At 42.4% G+C, this 15,885-nt stretch overlaps 1 protein-coding gene across 1 annotated transcript in view; it reads right to left on the bottom strand.

Annotated features, from left to right (window-relative positions):
- Positions 1-7,042, bottom strand: part of ORC2 (origin recognition complex subunit 2) — a 46,514-nt gene extending 39,472 nt beyond the window's left edge. Inside the window, exons 1-3 of the mRNA XM_049773211.1 lie at positions 6,885-7,042; positions 3,196-3,242; positions 866-969 (exon numbers count right to left, since the gene is read on the bottom strand). Of these exons, the coding sequence (XP_049629168.1) occupies positions 866-962 (97 nt within the window). The 5' untranslated portion in view covers positions 963-969; positions 3,196-3,242; positions 6,885-7,042. The remainder of the gene's footprint in view (positions 1-865; positions 970-3,195; positions 3,243-6,884) is intronic.
- Between the last annotated feature and the right edge of the window lie 8,843 nt (positions 7,043-15,885).

Here is a 15,885-nt window from a genome sequence, read left to right as displayed (position 1 = left end):
ATACATTATTTCTTTTTTTGGTCATACCCAGCAGCGCTCAGGGGTTTCTCCTGGCTCTACGCTCAGAAATCGTTCCTGGTAGGCTCGGGGGACCATATGGGACGGCGGGATTTGAACCATCATCCTTCTGCATGCAAGGCAAATACCCTACCTCCATGCTATCTCTCCGGCCCCAAGAGTATAATATTTTAAAATGTTGCGCCAGGGGCAGGCACACCGATAGGGCGTTTGTCTTGCACATGACCAACATGAGACAAACCCAGATTCGATTCCCAGCTTATCCCACATGGTCCCTCGAGCCTGCCAAGAGCGATTTAAGCACAGAGCCAGGAGTAACCCCTTATCGCCTCCAGGGTGGCCCTAAGTACTATATAAATGAATGTTTAAAAAATAAATAAATGGGGGCCGGGCGGTGGCGCTGGAGGTAAGGTGCCTGCCTTGCCTGCGCTAGCCTAGGACGGACCGCGGTTCGATCCCCCGGCGTCCCATATGGTCCCCCAAGAAGCCAGGAGCAACTTCTGAGCGCATAGCCAGGAGTAACCCCTGAGCGTCACAGGGTGTGGCCCAAAAAACCAAAAAATAAATAAATAAATAAATAAATAAATAAATAAATAAATGGTGTACCAGAGTGACAACAAGTAGGGTGTTTGCCATGTAAATAGCCAACACAGTTTAGATTCCCAACAACCTATATGCTCCAAGTCCACCAGGAGTGATTCCTCAGTGCAAAGCCAGGGGTAAGCCCAGGAGTAAATGATAGCCCCACCACCAGATAGATACTCTCCTTAAAAATACAGTAAAACCATAATATTTTAAAATATTAGCATTACATAAAAATCTCTGTAAATATATAATTGTTCAGTACCTCCTTCTCTATCAAGAATGTGATTTAGAACGTCATCATCTCCCACAAATCGAACCTTCAACATCTTTTCTTCCTTTATTTCCGGTTTACTCATCATTACCAACCTAAAATACCAACATATTTAAGTGAAGAAAATGTCCTATCAACAACCAAATAAACATTCAAATGATGCATACATTATTTGCTTTTAAATATGAAAAAAGCATATAATAAAATTTTCTTTAAATATACAAATAGCCTGGGGCTGGAGAGATAGCATGGAGGTAAGATGTTTGCCTTTCATGCAGAAGGTCATTAGTTCGAATCCCGACATCCCATATGGTCCCCCCCCCCCCCAGCCTACCAGGAGCAATTTCTGAGCGTGGAGCCAGAAGTAACCCCTGAGCAATGCCGGGTGTGACACCCCCCAAAAAATATACATACAAATAGCCTGTATTTGTATCAAATACAGTGTTTGGATCACTGGCCTCATAAAGGATGCATATTTTCTACCATTGACCCATATTCTTACCCTTGGAAAGAATATTGAACATTGCAAAAAAATAAAATTACCTAATTTTTGTTATTTGTGTCACAGCCGGCAGACCTCAGGGGTTACTTCTGGCTCTGTATTCAGAAATCGCTCCTGGCAAACTTGAGGGACCAAATGGGATACCTGGAATCAAACCCAGGTTGTGAGGCAAATGCCCTATTGCAGTGCTATCACTCCGGCTCCAAAATTATCTTTTTTTTAAAAAGTATATTCCCTGGCAGCACCAGGGGGCAGGGGTGGCTTATTCCAAGGATGCTTAACCCAGTAGTGCAGGCATAAAGTTTGGTGCCACGTGGCAGTGCTCAAGGGCCACCAAGCCCACACCCAATGATTCTCTGGGCCAAGTGGTATAAGAAACTGAACTTGGGGTGTGGCATATGATGTGCATGTACTCTATTACTTCAGTATCTTCCCAACTGCTTATACTTGATAACAGATAACCCAACTCTATCTGAAAAACAGAACAAGGAAGAGACGGCTAAGAGTGCCAAAGACTCCATTCTGTCTAAATAGCCAACTTAATAATAGGAAAACTATTCTGTGAAGGAAATTCTACTCAAGCTATAGAAAAATCTATTACTATATAAAGGAGGTGGTTGAAGACAAGTTTTGGGGCCGCAGCAATCGGGCATTTGCCTGGCATATGGCCGACCCGGTATGGACCCAGGTTCAATTTTGATCCCTGGCATCCCATTTGGTCCCCGAAGCCAGAAGCGATTTCTGAGTGCGGAGCCAGGAATAACCCCCAAATGCCACTCGATGTGGCCCCCAAACAAACAAACAAACAAACAAACAAAAAGTTTTAAAAAGGGGCAAGCAAATAAATAATGACTTGTAGAGTGGAAAATCTTGGCAGTCTATTATAATAAGACTGAACCAAATCATGCACAAGCATTTCCTTTTATACAGTTACTGAATACTTACTAAAAACTTTATACTGTAACAGTATTATAATTATGTGGGAGTGTTTTTGTTTTGCCTCTTTTTTTTTTTGTCACATTCAGTGAACTCAGGGGTTAATCCAGGCTCTCCGCTCAGAAATTGCCCCTGGCAAGCTGAGAGGGAGGAACCATATGGAATGCTGGGATTCGAAACACCCCCCGTCCTGAATTGGCTGCGTGCAAGGCAAACACCCTACTGCTCTGCTTATGTATATGGTTTCCCAGGCATTGGTAACTAAATAGCAAATACCAAATTTTCTATTTCTTGTATCTTATAGTTACTTCAACAGGACCAACTTCAGAGTTTGATAACAGTTGATTGGGTCTTGTTACAATGACATAGTTTCAGTATTTACTTAAATCCTTGTTTACATATATACATATATATATATAAATTTTCATTTTGTGTGTTTTTTTTTTCTTTTGGTGGTTTTTGGGACACACTTGGTGGTGTTCAGAGATAACATCAGGCTCTGCACTCAAGGAATTACTGCTGGCATAGTACTGTAGAAGGAACATATGGGGTACTAGGGATTGAATCCAGGTTGGCTACATGCAAGGCAAGGAAATACCTTAGCTACTTTATTACTTCTCTGGCCCCTAAAAACAGATTATTGACTGTGTGCATTTCAGTGTCTCTGATGAATCAGTTACTTGATTCATCCGATACTTGATACTTTTTTTGGTTTTGGGGCCACACTTCTCAGAGATTTGCTCCCATCAGCAAGTCAGAGATAAAGCAAAAAGCTACCCCATGCAAAGTATGCACAATAGCCTCTGAGCCATCCTCCTACCCCAACCACCATTTTCTTTTGATAATCAGCACGCTGAAATGGCAGGGCTCAGTTCTCATTTACCTTTCAAGGTATTACATATTCTGCAACTGGAAAATTCAGATAGTCACCTGTAATCGGAAAAATAAAAACAACAAAACTGTCAAGTTGTGCGAATTGGAAAAAGGAAAGCAAACCAAAGATGTTTCTGAATTTCAGTATAGGTGCTGTTGAAGTGAGCAGTTTCTGAATTTCAATAAAGTCAGGGTAATTATGATTATATTATGGCAGAATGCAAAACAATCATCATTACTGTTTTGATCAGAAGGCCTTAAAGAAAAATGAGCTGTACTGAATATTAAAATCTGAACATTTATATCATGTGAGGCATATTTTAATATTATATATGTATGCAGATGTCCTCAAATCTTCCTTATCTGATCAGAGAGATAGCATAGCAGACAAGGTGGCCAAAAGGACTACAGCGAGGTATGCAAGGCAGGTGTTCTTCCTCTGAAGCACAGCCCTAGAAATACTTTTTCATTTAAATTACAGCAGACTTTTTTTTTGAGTTAGGGAGTGGCTTAAAAGGGAAAGGCACTGAGGGAGGGAGGTGAGCACATCACTGATATTAGAGTTATGTGCATAAGAAACTATATTAGCAATATTATACCACTCTTAATCAATTAAAATATTTATTTGAGGACTTACACCTGGCTTTGCACTCAAGGATCACTCCTGATTGGGCTTATTTGGTGTTGGGGATTAAACTCGAATCAGATGCATGCAAGGCAAAGCAGTTTCTTTCTTTCTTTTTTTTTCCTTTGGTTTTTCGGGCCACACCAATTTGATGCTCAGGGGTTACTCCTGGCTAAGTGCTCTTGGCTTAGGGGGACCATATGGGACGCCAGGGGATCGAACCACGGTCCGCGCTTGCAAGGCAGACACCTTACCTCTAACGCCACCTCGCTGGCCCCAAAGCAGTTGCTTTTTTATTGGTTTCTGTGGGGGGGGTGTTTTGTTTTTGTTTTATGTAGTTTTAAAAAATATGCCCTATTATTCTGGGTTCTGTACTCAGGAGTGGCCCTAGGAAGTATTGGGGGAGTAAGGGAAAGATGTCATATGTGGCTTGAAGTTGACCACACTGAAGGCAAATGCCTTAGCTCCTGAACTAGCTCTCTAATCTTGAAGGATATTAGAAGCTACCCAATGGACTGTCTTTGTAGTCATGTATTGTCTTTAATATGATGAATTTGGGTGAATTAAAAAAGTTGACTACAGGGACCGGAGAGAGCGCACAGAGGTAGGGTGTTTGCCGTGCATGAAGTAGACCCAGAACAAATGGTGGTTCGAATCCTGGCATCCCATATGGTCCTGAGCCTGCCAGGAGCGATTTCTGAGCACTGCACCAGGAGTGATTTCTGAGCACTGCACCAGGAGTAACCTCTGGGCGCCACCAGGTATGATCCCCCCCCAAAAGGTGACTACAATTATGTCAATATTTGTACTTAAAAAGTTACTTTTGGGGTTTGTTTTGGGGCCACACCCAGTGGTGCTCAGGGATGCCTCCTGGAAGGCTTGGGAACCATTTGGGTAACAGGAGGGTCAAACCCAAGTCAGTCACCTGTGGAGCAAATGCTACCCACTATACTATCTGTCCAGCCTCCAAAACATTCTTTTTTTGACATATAAGTTTTGTCTCTTGAGGGTCATATCCAGAAGTGCTCAGAGGCTATATCTCGTTCTGTGTTCAAGAGTGATCATTATATAAGCAAGTAAATGGAGCGTTAGAGCCAGAGTACAGCAGGTAGGGCACTTGCTTTACATGCAGCTAACCTGGGTTAAATCTCTGGCACCACATATGATCCCCAAGCCCACCCAGAAAACAGGACCATACATCTTGCTAAGCTGATTCTCTTTGGGAGTTGCCCTGATGCCATGTTGAGAAAGTCCACACCCTCCAAATATTTTCAAGGGAAAATAAAACTCAATATTCTGGGTGAATAGTCCCCTGAGTAATTTACCTATGGCATGGAACAAAATAACCTTGCTGAAATCAGCCTGCCCCTAACTCAGTTATGGAGGGTTCAGGGTTTGGTCACTTTTTTTTTTTTGATTTTTGGGTCACAACCGGCGATGTTCAGGAGTTACTTCTAGCTCTGTGCTCAGAAATCGCCCCTGGCAGACAAGCATATAGGATGCCAGGAATTGAAATACCATCGGTCCTGGGCCCTGCATCCAAAGTACATGCCCTACAGCTGTGCAATCTCACAGGCCTTTTTTTTTGGGGGGGGGGGGGTTTGGTCCACACCCGGTGATGCTCAGGGGTTGGTTACTCCTGGCTATGCGCTCAGAAATCGCTCCTGGCTTGGGATGTTGGAGGATCGAACCTCGGTCCATCTGAGGCTAGAGCAGGCAAATGTGGGCAGCACCTTACCACTTGCACCACCACTCCGGCCCCATCTCTCAGGCCTTTTTAAGACATCTTATTATAAGATAAAGAATCATCAACCTCAAGTAACATCTATAAAGGAATCTTTTTCTTCCTCTTTTTTGAGCAATTTCTGAAGAAAGGGAAAAACACTAACATTCACAATAAGATGCAAATTTTAAAATGCCATCTAACCTTCTAGGCATATTCTTGAGTATTGCTAAGTGAAATACTTTCAAGCCATTCACTAAAAAGCAATACAGTGGCAATAAGTGCTGCAGCAACATAATCTCCTTTGAGTCTTAACCCAAGGATTTGTTGTATATTTTTCCCTCACGTGCAGCTGGCTGGTTGGGGCTTCCAAACAGCCTACAATGAGACAACCAGAAATGATCCATCAGAACAAGGTCAGGGATCCCTGAGAACAGCCTAGGTACATCGAGGCGTGACTCCCCCAAACCCTCAACCCCTCCAAAATACAAAACCCTAATTTCCCTCCCACAAAAAATGGTATAAATGACTGGTTAAGTAGCAATTTTAAAAGAGATAAGCCTGGACTCCACCTTAACATAATTCAGTAACTCAGAGCAAAGTTGTTACAACAATATAAGAACAGATCATAGACCCAGTCAAGGAGATGAATGAAACTGCTAGTTTAATATGTGCAATGATCATTTTTTGACTTTTTTTAATTTCATGTACATCTCTCTAGATCCCCTCAATAGATGATGAGGGGGGTGGGGTAAAGCCTTGAACACTGATGGGGAAAAGCCATCAATTAATGCACACATAGATGAGCCAGAGGAGGCCAGACATTTGTAAACTAGTCCAGCCTGTGCCCAAAAGTTGCATCCGATCCTAAAATAATGCTAACTCCATCCCTGGGTGGTGCAGGGCCCCCACCATTCCCCTTCCTGCAGCAAGTGAGCTCGCGGACGGAGCAACTGTTGCAGTAAATTGAATTCCGATAGCAGGAATTTCAGTGAAGACGACGCCCCTTCAACACATGCATCTCTTCCCGTTGTAAAAGCTCTACCCAAAGGGCGGGCTCTGGTAACTCCCTTGCAAGCCCAGTAATGTCCCCCCATCAGCCCAGGGTGACGGCTGCTGCAGCCGGCGGAGCTTATTGGGGCTCCCCGGTGCCCAAGTATCAGAAAGGAGTCCCCGGGGCGGGATCCACTCCTCCTGCTCGGGCCTCCGCGGCCCGGGCCCCGGTCTCGGGCTCTTAGCCGCTGTCTGGGGCGCTGCGGGGCTCCTCGTCGTTGGATTATCGGGGTCGGAGCAAAGAGTAGGCGCGGGGACACGGCTAGAAGTGGCCGCGGGGAAACAAACCCCGACTCACCTCGCCGGCCGGAGGGGGACCAGCGGCCACAGGCCCCGCCACGCACGCCTGAGTCGTCGGTGCACAGGAGGCCGACCTGGTCCGAGAGGGGAAAGGGTCGGTGCCGTGCACTGGAAGGGAAGGGGAGGGAAGGGCAGGGCCGGGCAGGCCCAGCTCCCGCACAGCGAATCTCCCGCCCTGCGCAGGGGGGCGGAGTGCCAGAGCACCAATAGGGAGCGGAGAAGGTCAAGAGTGACGGCGCTATTGACCAATGGGAGGAGCCCTTTGGACCAGAAAAGTGACGGAAAGGACTCCCGGAGCGTCGGGTTGCGGGAGCTCTTTCTGCTTCTGCTTCTGCTTCCGCTTCCGCTTCCGGGGGCGGCCCGGGGCGGTCGGAGCCGGGTCACTCTTGCACTCCTAATTGAGCTCAAGGCTTGGCCTGGGAGTTTGCTTGTTTGTCTAGGTGCTTTATTTCGAGGAAGATAGGAATGACGCCGCGTTAAAATAAATAAAGTTAATCGCATTTGGTGGGAAGTATAGGATTCCGAGCAGTTCAGGAGTTTGGAAGAGGAAGGAGGGGAACTAGGCTCTGAGTTGGTTCCCAAGCATCCCCAAAAATACAGGACAGAATGTTGAGGTCGGTACTGACTTGGAGATGGGATCAGGCTGGGAATAGTGTGGAGAGATGGGGAAAGAAGAGTGAGTAGAGAAAAGAGAGTGAAGATTAAGAATGGACTTAAGGGGCCCGAGTGATATAGCACAGCAGTAAGGCGTTTGCCTTGCACGTGGCCCACCCGGAGCGGACCCGGGTTCGATTCCTGGCATCCCAGATGGTCCCCCAAGCCTGCCAGGAATAAGCCCTGAACGCCGCCGGGTGTGGCCCAAAAACTAAAAAAAAAAAAAAAAAAAAAAAAAAAAAAAAAAAGGAATGGGGCCGGAGAGATATCCCAGCGGTAGAGTGTTTGCCTTGCACGCAGCGGATCCAGCAGACGGTGGTTCGAATCCCAGCATCCCATATGGTCGGTCCCTAGTGCCTGCCAGGAGCGATTTCTGGGCGCAGAGACAGTGTTACCCCCTGAGCGCCGCATGGGTGACCCCCCAAAAAACCCCAAAATAAATAAAGTTTTAAAAAAATGGAATGGACTTCAGGCTCACTCATATTCCTCACTGGGTTATTGGGTAAGGCTCATTCATTCATTCATTCTAGTAAAAGCAGCATGGTGGCCTGAACACAAGGTAAGAAAGGTGCACTTGGAGCCGGCGAGATAGAATGGAGGTAAGGCGTTTGCCTTCCATGCAGAAGGACGGTGGTTTCAATCCCGGCATCCTATATGGTCCCCTGTGCCTGCCAGGAGCAATTTCTGAGCGTAGAGCCAGGAGTAACCCCTGAGCGCTGCCGGGTGTGACCCAAAAACCAAAAGAAAAAAGAAAAAAAAAAAGATGCACTAGTAGACACAATGGAGGGGGAGATGTTATGCCTACAGTCCTGGGAAACTATGATATAGAAAATCCAGTGGTTATTGCACTTGGTGTCGAGCATCTATAACAGGACAAAAGGTCTAGAGCGATTTCCTCCGAAGAAATGTTCAAACTGAAACCTGACAGTTGAGTTGATAAGAAGGCGGCCAAAAGGTGAATTTATTTATTTATTTATTTATTTACTTATTTACTTATTTATTGGCCACATCCAGCTCCACTTGGTGATTACTCCTGGTTCTGCTCAGAAATCGCTCCTGGCAGGCGCCGGGACTATATTGGATGCCAAGATCAAACCAGGTCGGCCGCATTCAAGGCAAATGCCATCCCTACCCACTGTGCTAGCACTTTGGCTCAAGGTGAAATTTGGGGGCCAGAGCGATGGCGCAGTGGTAGGGTATTTGCCTTGCACATCAAGCTTCAATCCCCCCAGCGTCCCATATGGTCCCCCAAGCCAGGAGCGATTTCTGAGCGTATAGCCAGGAATAACCCCTGAGTGTCATCGGGTGTGGACCCACCCCTGCCAAAAAAACAAAAAACAAAAACCCACAACCAACTTAACAGAATGTTGTCTGGCATAGCTGAAACACCAAATAAATGTTGCTGTTTAGCATAGTTGTTGAGAGATGCTGAGAGAAAGGGACTTATATATTGCTAGTGGGAATTTCAACTGTCCAGCCTTTTTAGAAAATATGGATACTTCTCAAAAAACTAGAAACTGAGCTGCCATATGACCTACAATGGCCTTCCTAGGAATATACCCTAGGAACCCAAAAACAGTGCAGAAAAGGCATCTGGACTCCTGTATTTATTGCAGTACTATTCACAATAGCCAGACTCAACAACCCAAGTGCCTGAGAACAGAGGAGTGGTTAAATAAACTAGTAATCTACACAATGGAATACTACATGGTTATTGGGAAAAGTCTTGAAATTTGCTTATACATGGACAAAGATTATTATGCTAAGCAAAATGAGTCAGAGGGAGAGTAATGGAAATAGAATAATCTCACTCATTTGCGGGGTATATAAAAAAAGATATATCCAAAGAGAACAAGACAAGATCCAGGAGGGCCAGTCCATTGTAAGAAGCTTGCCACAAAGAGTGTTCAGTGCAGTTGGGGTAGAGAAGGGACCACTTTGACATTGATAGTTGGAAATAACCTCTCTGGCCAAGAACTGGATGTTGGAAGGGAAAAAGGTGATAGGCATGATACCTCCTCTTCAGCAATAATATTGTAAACCAGTGTCTAAAAGGAAAAAAAGAGAGTGAAATTTTTGCCACAGAGGTAGGCAACAGGGAGAAAGCAGTAGGGGGGTGACAGGATAAGTTGAAGACATGTGCACTGGTGAAGGGCTGGGTCTTATACATTATATGACAGAAATTCGAGAACTACTTTATTACTAACGGTGATTCAATGAAAAGAATTTATTAAAAAATTAAATACTTAAGGAAAAAAATTCTTGTTTAATTTACATTGGGAGGATCTTTGGGCATAAAATATTGTGACAAAGTACCAGAGTTGTATAAAATACTGACATAGGGCCAGAACAATAGCACAGTGGGTAGGGCATTTGCCTTGCATGCAGCTGATCAGGATTCAATCAACAGCATCCCATATGGTTCCCTGAGCCTATTAGAAGTCATTTCTTTTCTTTTTTTCTTTTTTCTTTTTTTTGGATTTTGGGCCACACCCGTTTGATGCTCAGGGGTTACTCCTGGCTATGTGCTCAGAAATCGCCCCTGGCTTGGGGGGGACCATATGGGACACCGGGGGATCGAACCGCGGTCCTTCCTTGGCTAGCGCTTGCAAGGCAGACACCTTACCTCCAGCGCCACCTACCCGGCCCCTAGAAGTCATTTCTAAGTGCAGAGCCATGAGTAACTCCTGAACATTGCTGGGCGCGACCCCCATCTTCCCCCACACAAAAAACTAATACTGACATGAATTAGAGTTATTTTGAAAAAATAGTACCACTGTATTAATATTCATTTGGGGGAAGATCTCTCCAGCAGAGGCATGGAACCACACATGAGATCCTTGGCCCAGAGGTTTGGGCCTGACAGTTATTGACACCAGGATTCTGATGTGTAGTATTACTCAGAGTGAGTGAGACAGACCAGAGAGTGCCAGGGATCAAACTGCAGGTCTTGAAGGAATACATTCTGAGATAGCTCCTCAGTCCCAATATTCAACACTTATCACAGTACCTTTTTTGTTTGGGGCTGCATCAGGTAGTGCTCAGGGGACTTGAGTGCCAGGGTTGGACTTATTTTGGCCATATGCAAGGCAATAGTATCAGACTATTATATATATTACCTGCTGTACCATGGATTCAGCCTCATTTCTTTTTTTTTTTTTTTTTTTTTTTTTTTGGTTTTTGGGCCACACCCGGCGGTGCTCAGTAGTTACTCCTGGCTGTCTGCTCAGAAATAGTTCCTGGCAGGCACGGGGGACCATATGGGACACCGGGATTCAAACCAACCACCTTTGGTCCTGGATCGGCTGCTTGCAAGGCAAACGCCGCTGTGCTATCTCTCCAGGCCCTCAGCCTCATTTCTTAAAGTACCTTGGAGTGACTTTCTTTGTACTTTCTCTATGTTCTAAGGTTTTTAAAGTGAACAATGTTGTACTTTTAATAAAATCAGAAAATTAAAACTAAACAGGTGAATCTCAATCTTTCTTTCCTTTTTTTTTTTTTTTTTTTTGGTTTTTGGGCCACACCCGGCGTTGCTCAGGGGTTACTCCTGGCTATCTGCTCAGAAATAGCTCCTGGCAGGCACGGGGGACCATAGGGACACCAGGATTCGAACCAACCACCTTAGGTCCTGGATTGGCTGCTTGCAAGGCAAACACTGCTGTGCTATCTCTCCGGCCCCTCAATCTTTCTAATTGATAAAGATGAGTCAAGTTAGAAAAATGGGTAGGGGTCAGAGCGGTGGCGAAAGCGGTAAAGCATCTGCCTTGTCCACACTAGCCTAGGACAGACTGTGGTTCAAACCCCCCAGCTTCCCCTATGGCCCCTCTCCCAAGCCAGGAGTGATTTCTGAGTGCATAGCCAGGAGTAACCCCTGAGCGTCACGAGGGTAGCCCAAAAAAAAAAAAAAAAAAGGGTAAACAGCCTTTAATCATCTCTTCAGAAACTGCCAATTCCTCAGCGATTTTGGATAGACATAAGAAACAAGATATTTATTTAAAAACCTAACTTGTATTGCAAAACCGAAGTAAAGCTAAAAGGAATAGTACATATGAAGGAGAAAAGACACAAGACAAAGTATAGAGAGAGGAAGAGAAGCAAGGCATCGTATTGAACATACTCCAAGGGTAAGTATGACAGAAGATGTACTTTCACACATCACTAAAAAGGATGTGAATGTAGTGTAATGTTGGCTCTTCTTTATTACGGACTTGGAAAGAAAATGGTTTCACATGAAAACAGTTGAACTTCATCTGAAAAATATTAAATATATCTGAATATTATGCAATTAACCTATTTTCTTTGCAAAGTTCAAAGATACAGTTCTGTCTCAACTACTCAGCTATAACATACAAAAGTGTATCATATTATCTTAGATTTACTATTTTCATGTTACTTTGTGGCACACATATAACTACACATAGCCCAAATGCATTTTAAATTGTCTTAATTTAATGGAATATGACTTATTTTGTTTGGAGGCCACACCTGGAAGAGATACTGGCTCTGGACTTGAGGATCATTTCTTTTTTTTTGGGGGGGGGGCCCACACCCGGCGTTGCTCAGGGGTTACTCCTGGCTATCTGCTCAGAAATAGCTCCTGGCAGGCACGGGGGACCATATGGGACACCGGGATTCGAACCAACCACCTTTGGTCCTGGATCGGCTGCTTGCAAGGCAAACGCCGCTGTGCTATCTCTCCGGGCCCGAGGATCATTTCTTTTTTTTTTTTTTTTTTTTTTTTTTTTTTGGTTTTTGCACCCGGCAGTGCTCAGGGGTTATTTCTGGCTCCAGAAATTGCTCCTGGCAGGCACGGGGGACCATATGGGACACCGGGATTCGAACCGATGACTTCCTGCATGAAAGGCAACCGCCTTACCTCCATGCTATCTCTCTGGCCCCCCGAGGATCATTTCTGATAGGCTTGGGGGATCATATGAGATGCTGGGGTTGAACCTGACCTGGACTGGCTATGTGTAAGGCAAGCACTCTACCCACTTTACTATCACTGTAGAATCAAGGTACATGATATTTAAGGACAATTAACAACTCAGGAAATCCATCAAAGGCCAAATAAACTGTATTTTATACTGTACAAAAGAAAATTTACATTCTTAATGGAACTAGATACATCTACAGAAAATTACACATCTCTCAAGAAACACAATATTTAACATCTTAGATATTTTTCTGCATCGCAGATTGTATTTTATACATCTTTATTTACAATAACTTAAAATATTTCTCATCTCTGGCAGATATTTACATAGTCAACAATAACTACATTTCACATTTCAACAATCAACAGCATTAACCAGTTCAGTAAGACAGTTTATTATAATGGCTTACATGCACCAATAACATGAGTTTTAATGTTTTTTCTTCAGCTCTGAAAAAAATGAAGATTTTCACTAGTGCTAGGTTTAGAAGGACACTGATCAATAGAGATCATAGTTTTTTCATGCCTAACTTATGATGATTTTCACCAGCACTATTTCTGAATAATTGGGAAGTTTAAACCAAGCTATAGGTTGATACTGGTTAAAATTAAAAGTGGAAAGGTAATCTTTACACCACATAAACTGTTTCACTTAACTAGTTAAACTGAATATAAAGCCAGTATATTTATTTTAATAAAAAAGATTCACTGTAAACTAACCAATAAACATATTACAAATACTTTAAAATGACACATGGATCATACAGTATTAACTGTCATTCAGTTTGAGGATAAAACTTAAAAAAAAAAAAACACCCAAAACCTACATAACTAATTGCTAGAAAGTCAACCTTCTCTTTCCAAATTAATTGATCAATAATTTGTTCCTTTTTAACCATTAATATGGAAAAGATACTTATAAAACTTTTTGGAATATCAGATAAAATAGTTTACTCATATGTTTAAAAAAATCACTCAATAGTTTATTTTTATAGGTCTATAAATCTAAGCAGTATTTTAGCTTTTCTTAACTTTTCTCCAAAAGAAATACACCATGATTATGTACATAAATTATGTAAACATACCTTTTCAGTCAACATTAAAGCCTATAGGAAATAATTGTCATTGCCTATTTAAAAAGGTGCATTTCCAAAACTTCTTCAATCCTACTTTTTTTTAAAGTCACCATATTATACAAGATAGCAATTTTAGGAAATCCCACTAACCCCATATTCTTAATTTAGTACTGGTGAGCAGAACCCTTAATTTGAGTTACTTCTTATGGCACATTCATATACACTAAGGTGTAACATTGGATTTAACTTTTACCTGGCAGTTTTATTAGGAAGTATAAAACTGCATTTTTACTTACAAAATCTTAAATGAAATCTCATAATCATAAATGGAGGAAGCTCCTTTAAATATTTTTCCTTTGAATTTTTATTTCCCCCAGGGATACAAATAACCCTTTAAGTTAAAGAGGCTTTTTTTTTTTTAAGAGGCTACTTTTTAGTTAATACTTTATAATTTGTATTTAGTTGATATATTTTCTTTGGTGAGTTTTGAGATGGGAAAACATTAAAATACAGATAATAAAATTGTTATTAATTCTGTAGTTAGGGATAAACTGTCCAATTCATTGATCTTTTGGGAAAATAAAAAATTTCTTTGGGGCCGTAAAGATAGTACAGCAGGGTAGGGCAGTTGCCTTGCATGGAGCCAACCGAAGTTTGATCCTCAGAATCCCATAAGGCTCCTGACTACCACCAGGAATAATTCCTGAATGTAGAGCCACGGATTAACCCCTAAGCACTGCCTGGATGGCCCAAACACCAAAAAAGGAAAAGAAATTCTAAAACGTATCAAATTAAAAAAAAATCCCATTTATACTTTAAGCTATATCTACTTTGAATGTGGGGGTCTAATTTGTAGAGGGGCTGGAGTGATAGCACAGCAGTAGGGCATTTGCCTTGCATGTCGCTGACCCAGGACTGACCAAGGTTCTATCCCTGGCATCCCACAGGTTCCCCCAGCCTGCCAGGAGCGATTTCTGAGTGCAGAGTCAGGAGTAGGCCCTGAGCGCCGCCAGGTGTGGCCCCCAAACAAACAAAAATTTGTAGAATGTAACAGCATGATAGCAGACACTAAATATGTCTTAATCTGTAAACCATTTTTCAAAATTCAGAAATAAAATCAAGAACTTTCATTTTTTTTTTGTTTTTGGGCCACACCCGGCATTGCTCAGGGGTTACTCCTGGCTATCTGCTCAGAAAAAGCTCCTGGCAGGCACGGGGGACCATACAGGACACCGGGATTCGAACCAACCACCTTTGGTCCTGGATCGGCTGCTTGCAAGGCAAACACCGCTGTGCTATCTCTCCGGGCCCAAGAACTTTCATTTTTATATACTATGCTGCCAAGTTGTTTTACATAATTTCCAGCTCACCACTAACTTTTGTCCTGAACTGTTTGCTCTGTTACAAATTTCTCATCTGTCTAATAAAACCACAAAAATTCTAAGAATGAAAGCTTCCAAAGTTTTGTAGTTGTGTGTTTAGGGGGAGGAGAAAGGTACCTGCATAAGCAATGATTGGGTGATGACTCTTCTCATTCTAAGGCCTTGGAATCATCAAATTTACAGGGTCATCAAAAACTTTAAATGCACAGTGATTGACTCATTAGTATTTCCTATGTATGTTCAGTGCCAGTATAACTAGGCACAAAGATAATACTAAATTTTGACATTATTAACATTGACCACCTTGGCAATAAAAATTATGCCAATCTGGTTGCACATGCTTTTATTAGCACTGACTGTTAATTTCACACTGCATTCCATATTCTTATAATATGGCAAATTTCTATCTCATTTTCTATCAATTTCTAACTGATTTTCAAGTAACCTGTTTCTTAAAATTAAAGTGTTACAAGGGCTGGAGTGATAGTACAGCAGTAGGGCATTTGCATTGCACGTGGCTGACCTGGGACAAACCTGGGTTCAGTCTGATTTGAAAATTACTTTAAAACATCTAGAAACACTGATCACTACTTATTTCATTAGGTAGATCTTTGCATTTAAATATATTCTCTGAAATAGAATCAACTAGAAAGTGACAGCATACAACTGTTATGTGGCATAAAATAGTAAGGCCTAAGTTAGAAAAATTTACAGGTACCTACATTTCTCAATATATTTAATACTTAATATTCTCTGTTCATAGAGTGAACAAAAGAAACTGCAAAAATGGGGAGCTACATATCACATTAACCATATGAGCAGTGGGATATGAATATGCATTAACATAGATAGGAATTTGATTTAGTTTTATATATATATATATATATATATATATATATATATATATATATATAGGGGTAGAGTGTTGGAAAATTAGCTATATTATTTCTA

This window comes from Suncus etruscus, chromosome 5 (assembly GCF_024139225.1).
Source record: "Suncus etruscus isolate mSunEtr1 chromosome 5, mSunEtr1.pri.cur, whole genome shotgun sequence".
NCBI classification, from domain to species: domain Eukaryota; kingdom Metazoa; phylum Chordata; class Mammalia; order Eulipotyphla; family Soricidae; genus Suncus; species Suncus etruscus.
This window is presented reverse-complemented; position numbering and strand designations above follow the sequence as displayed.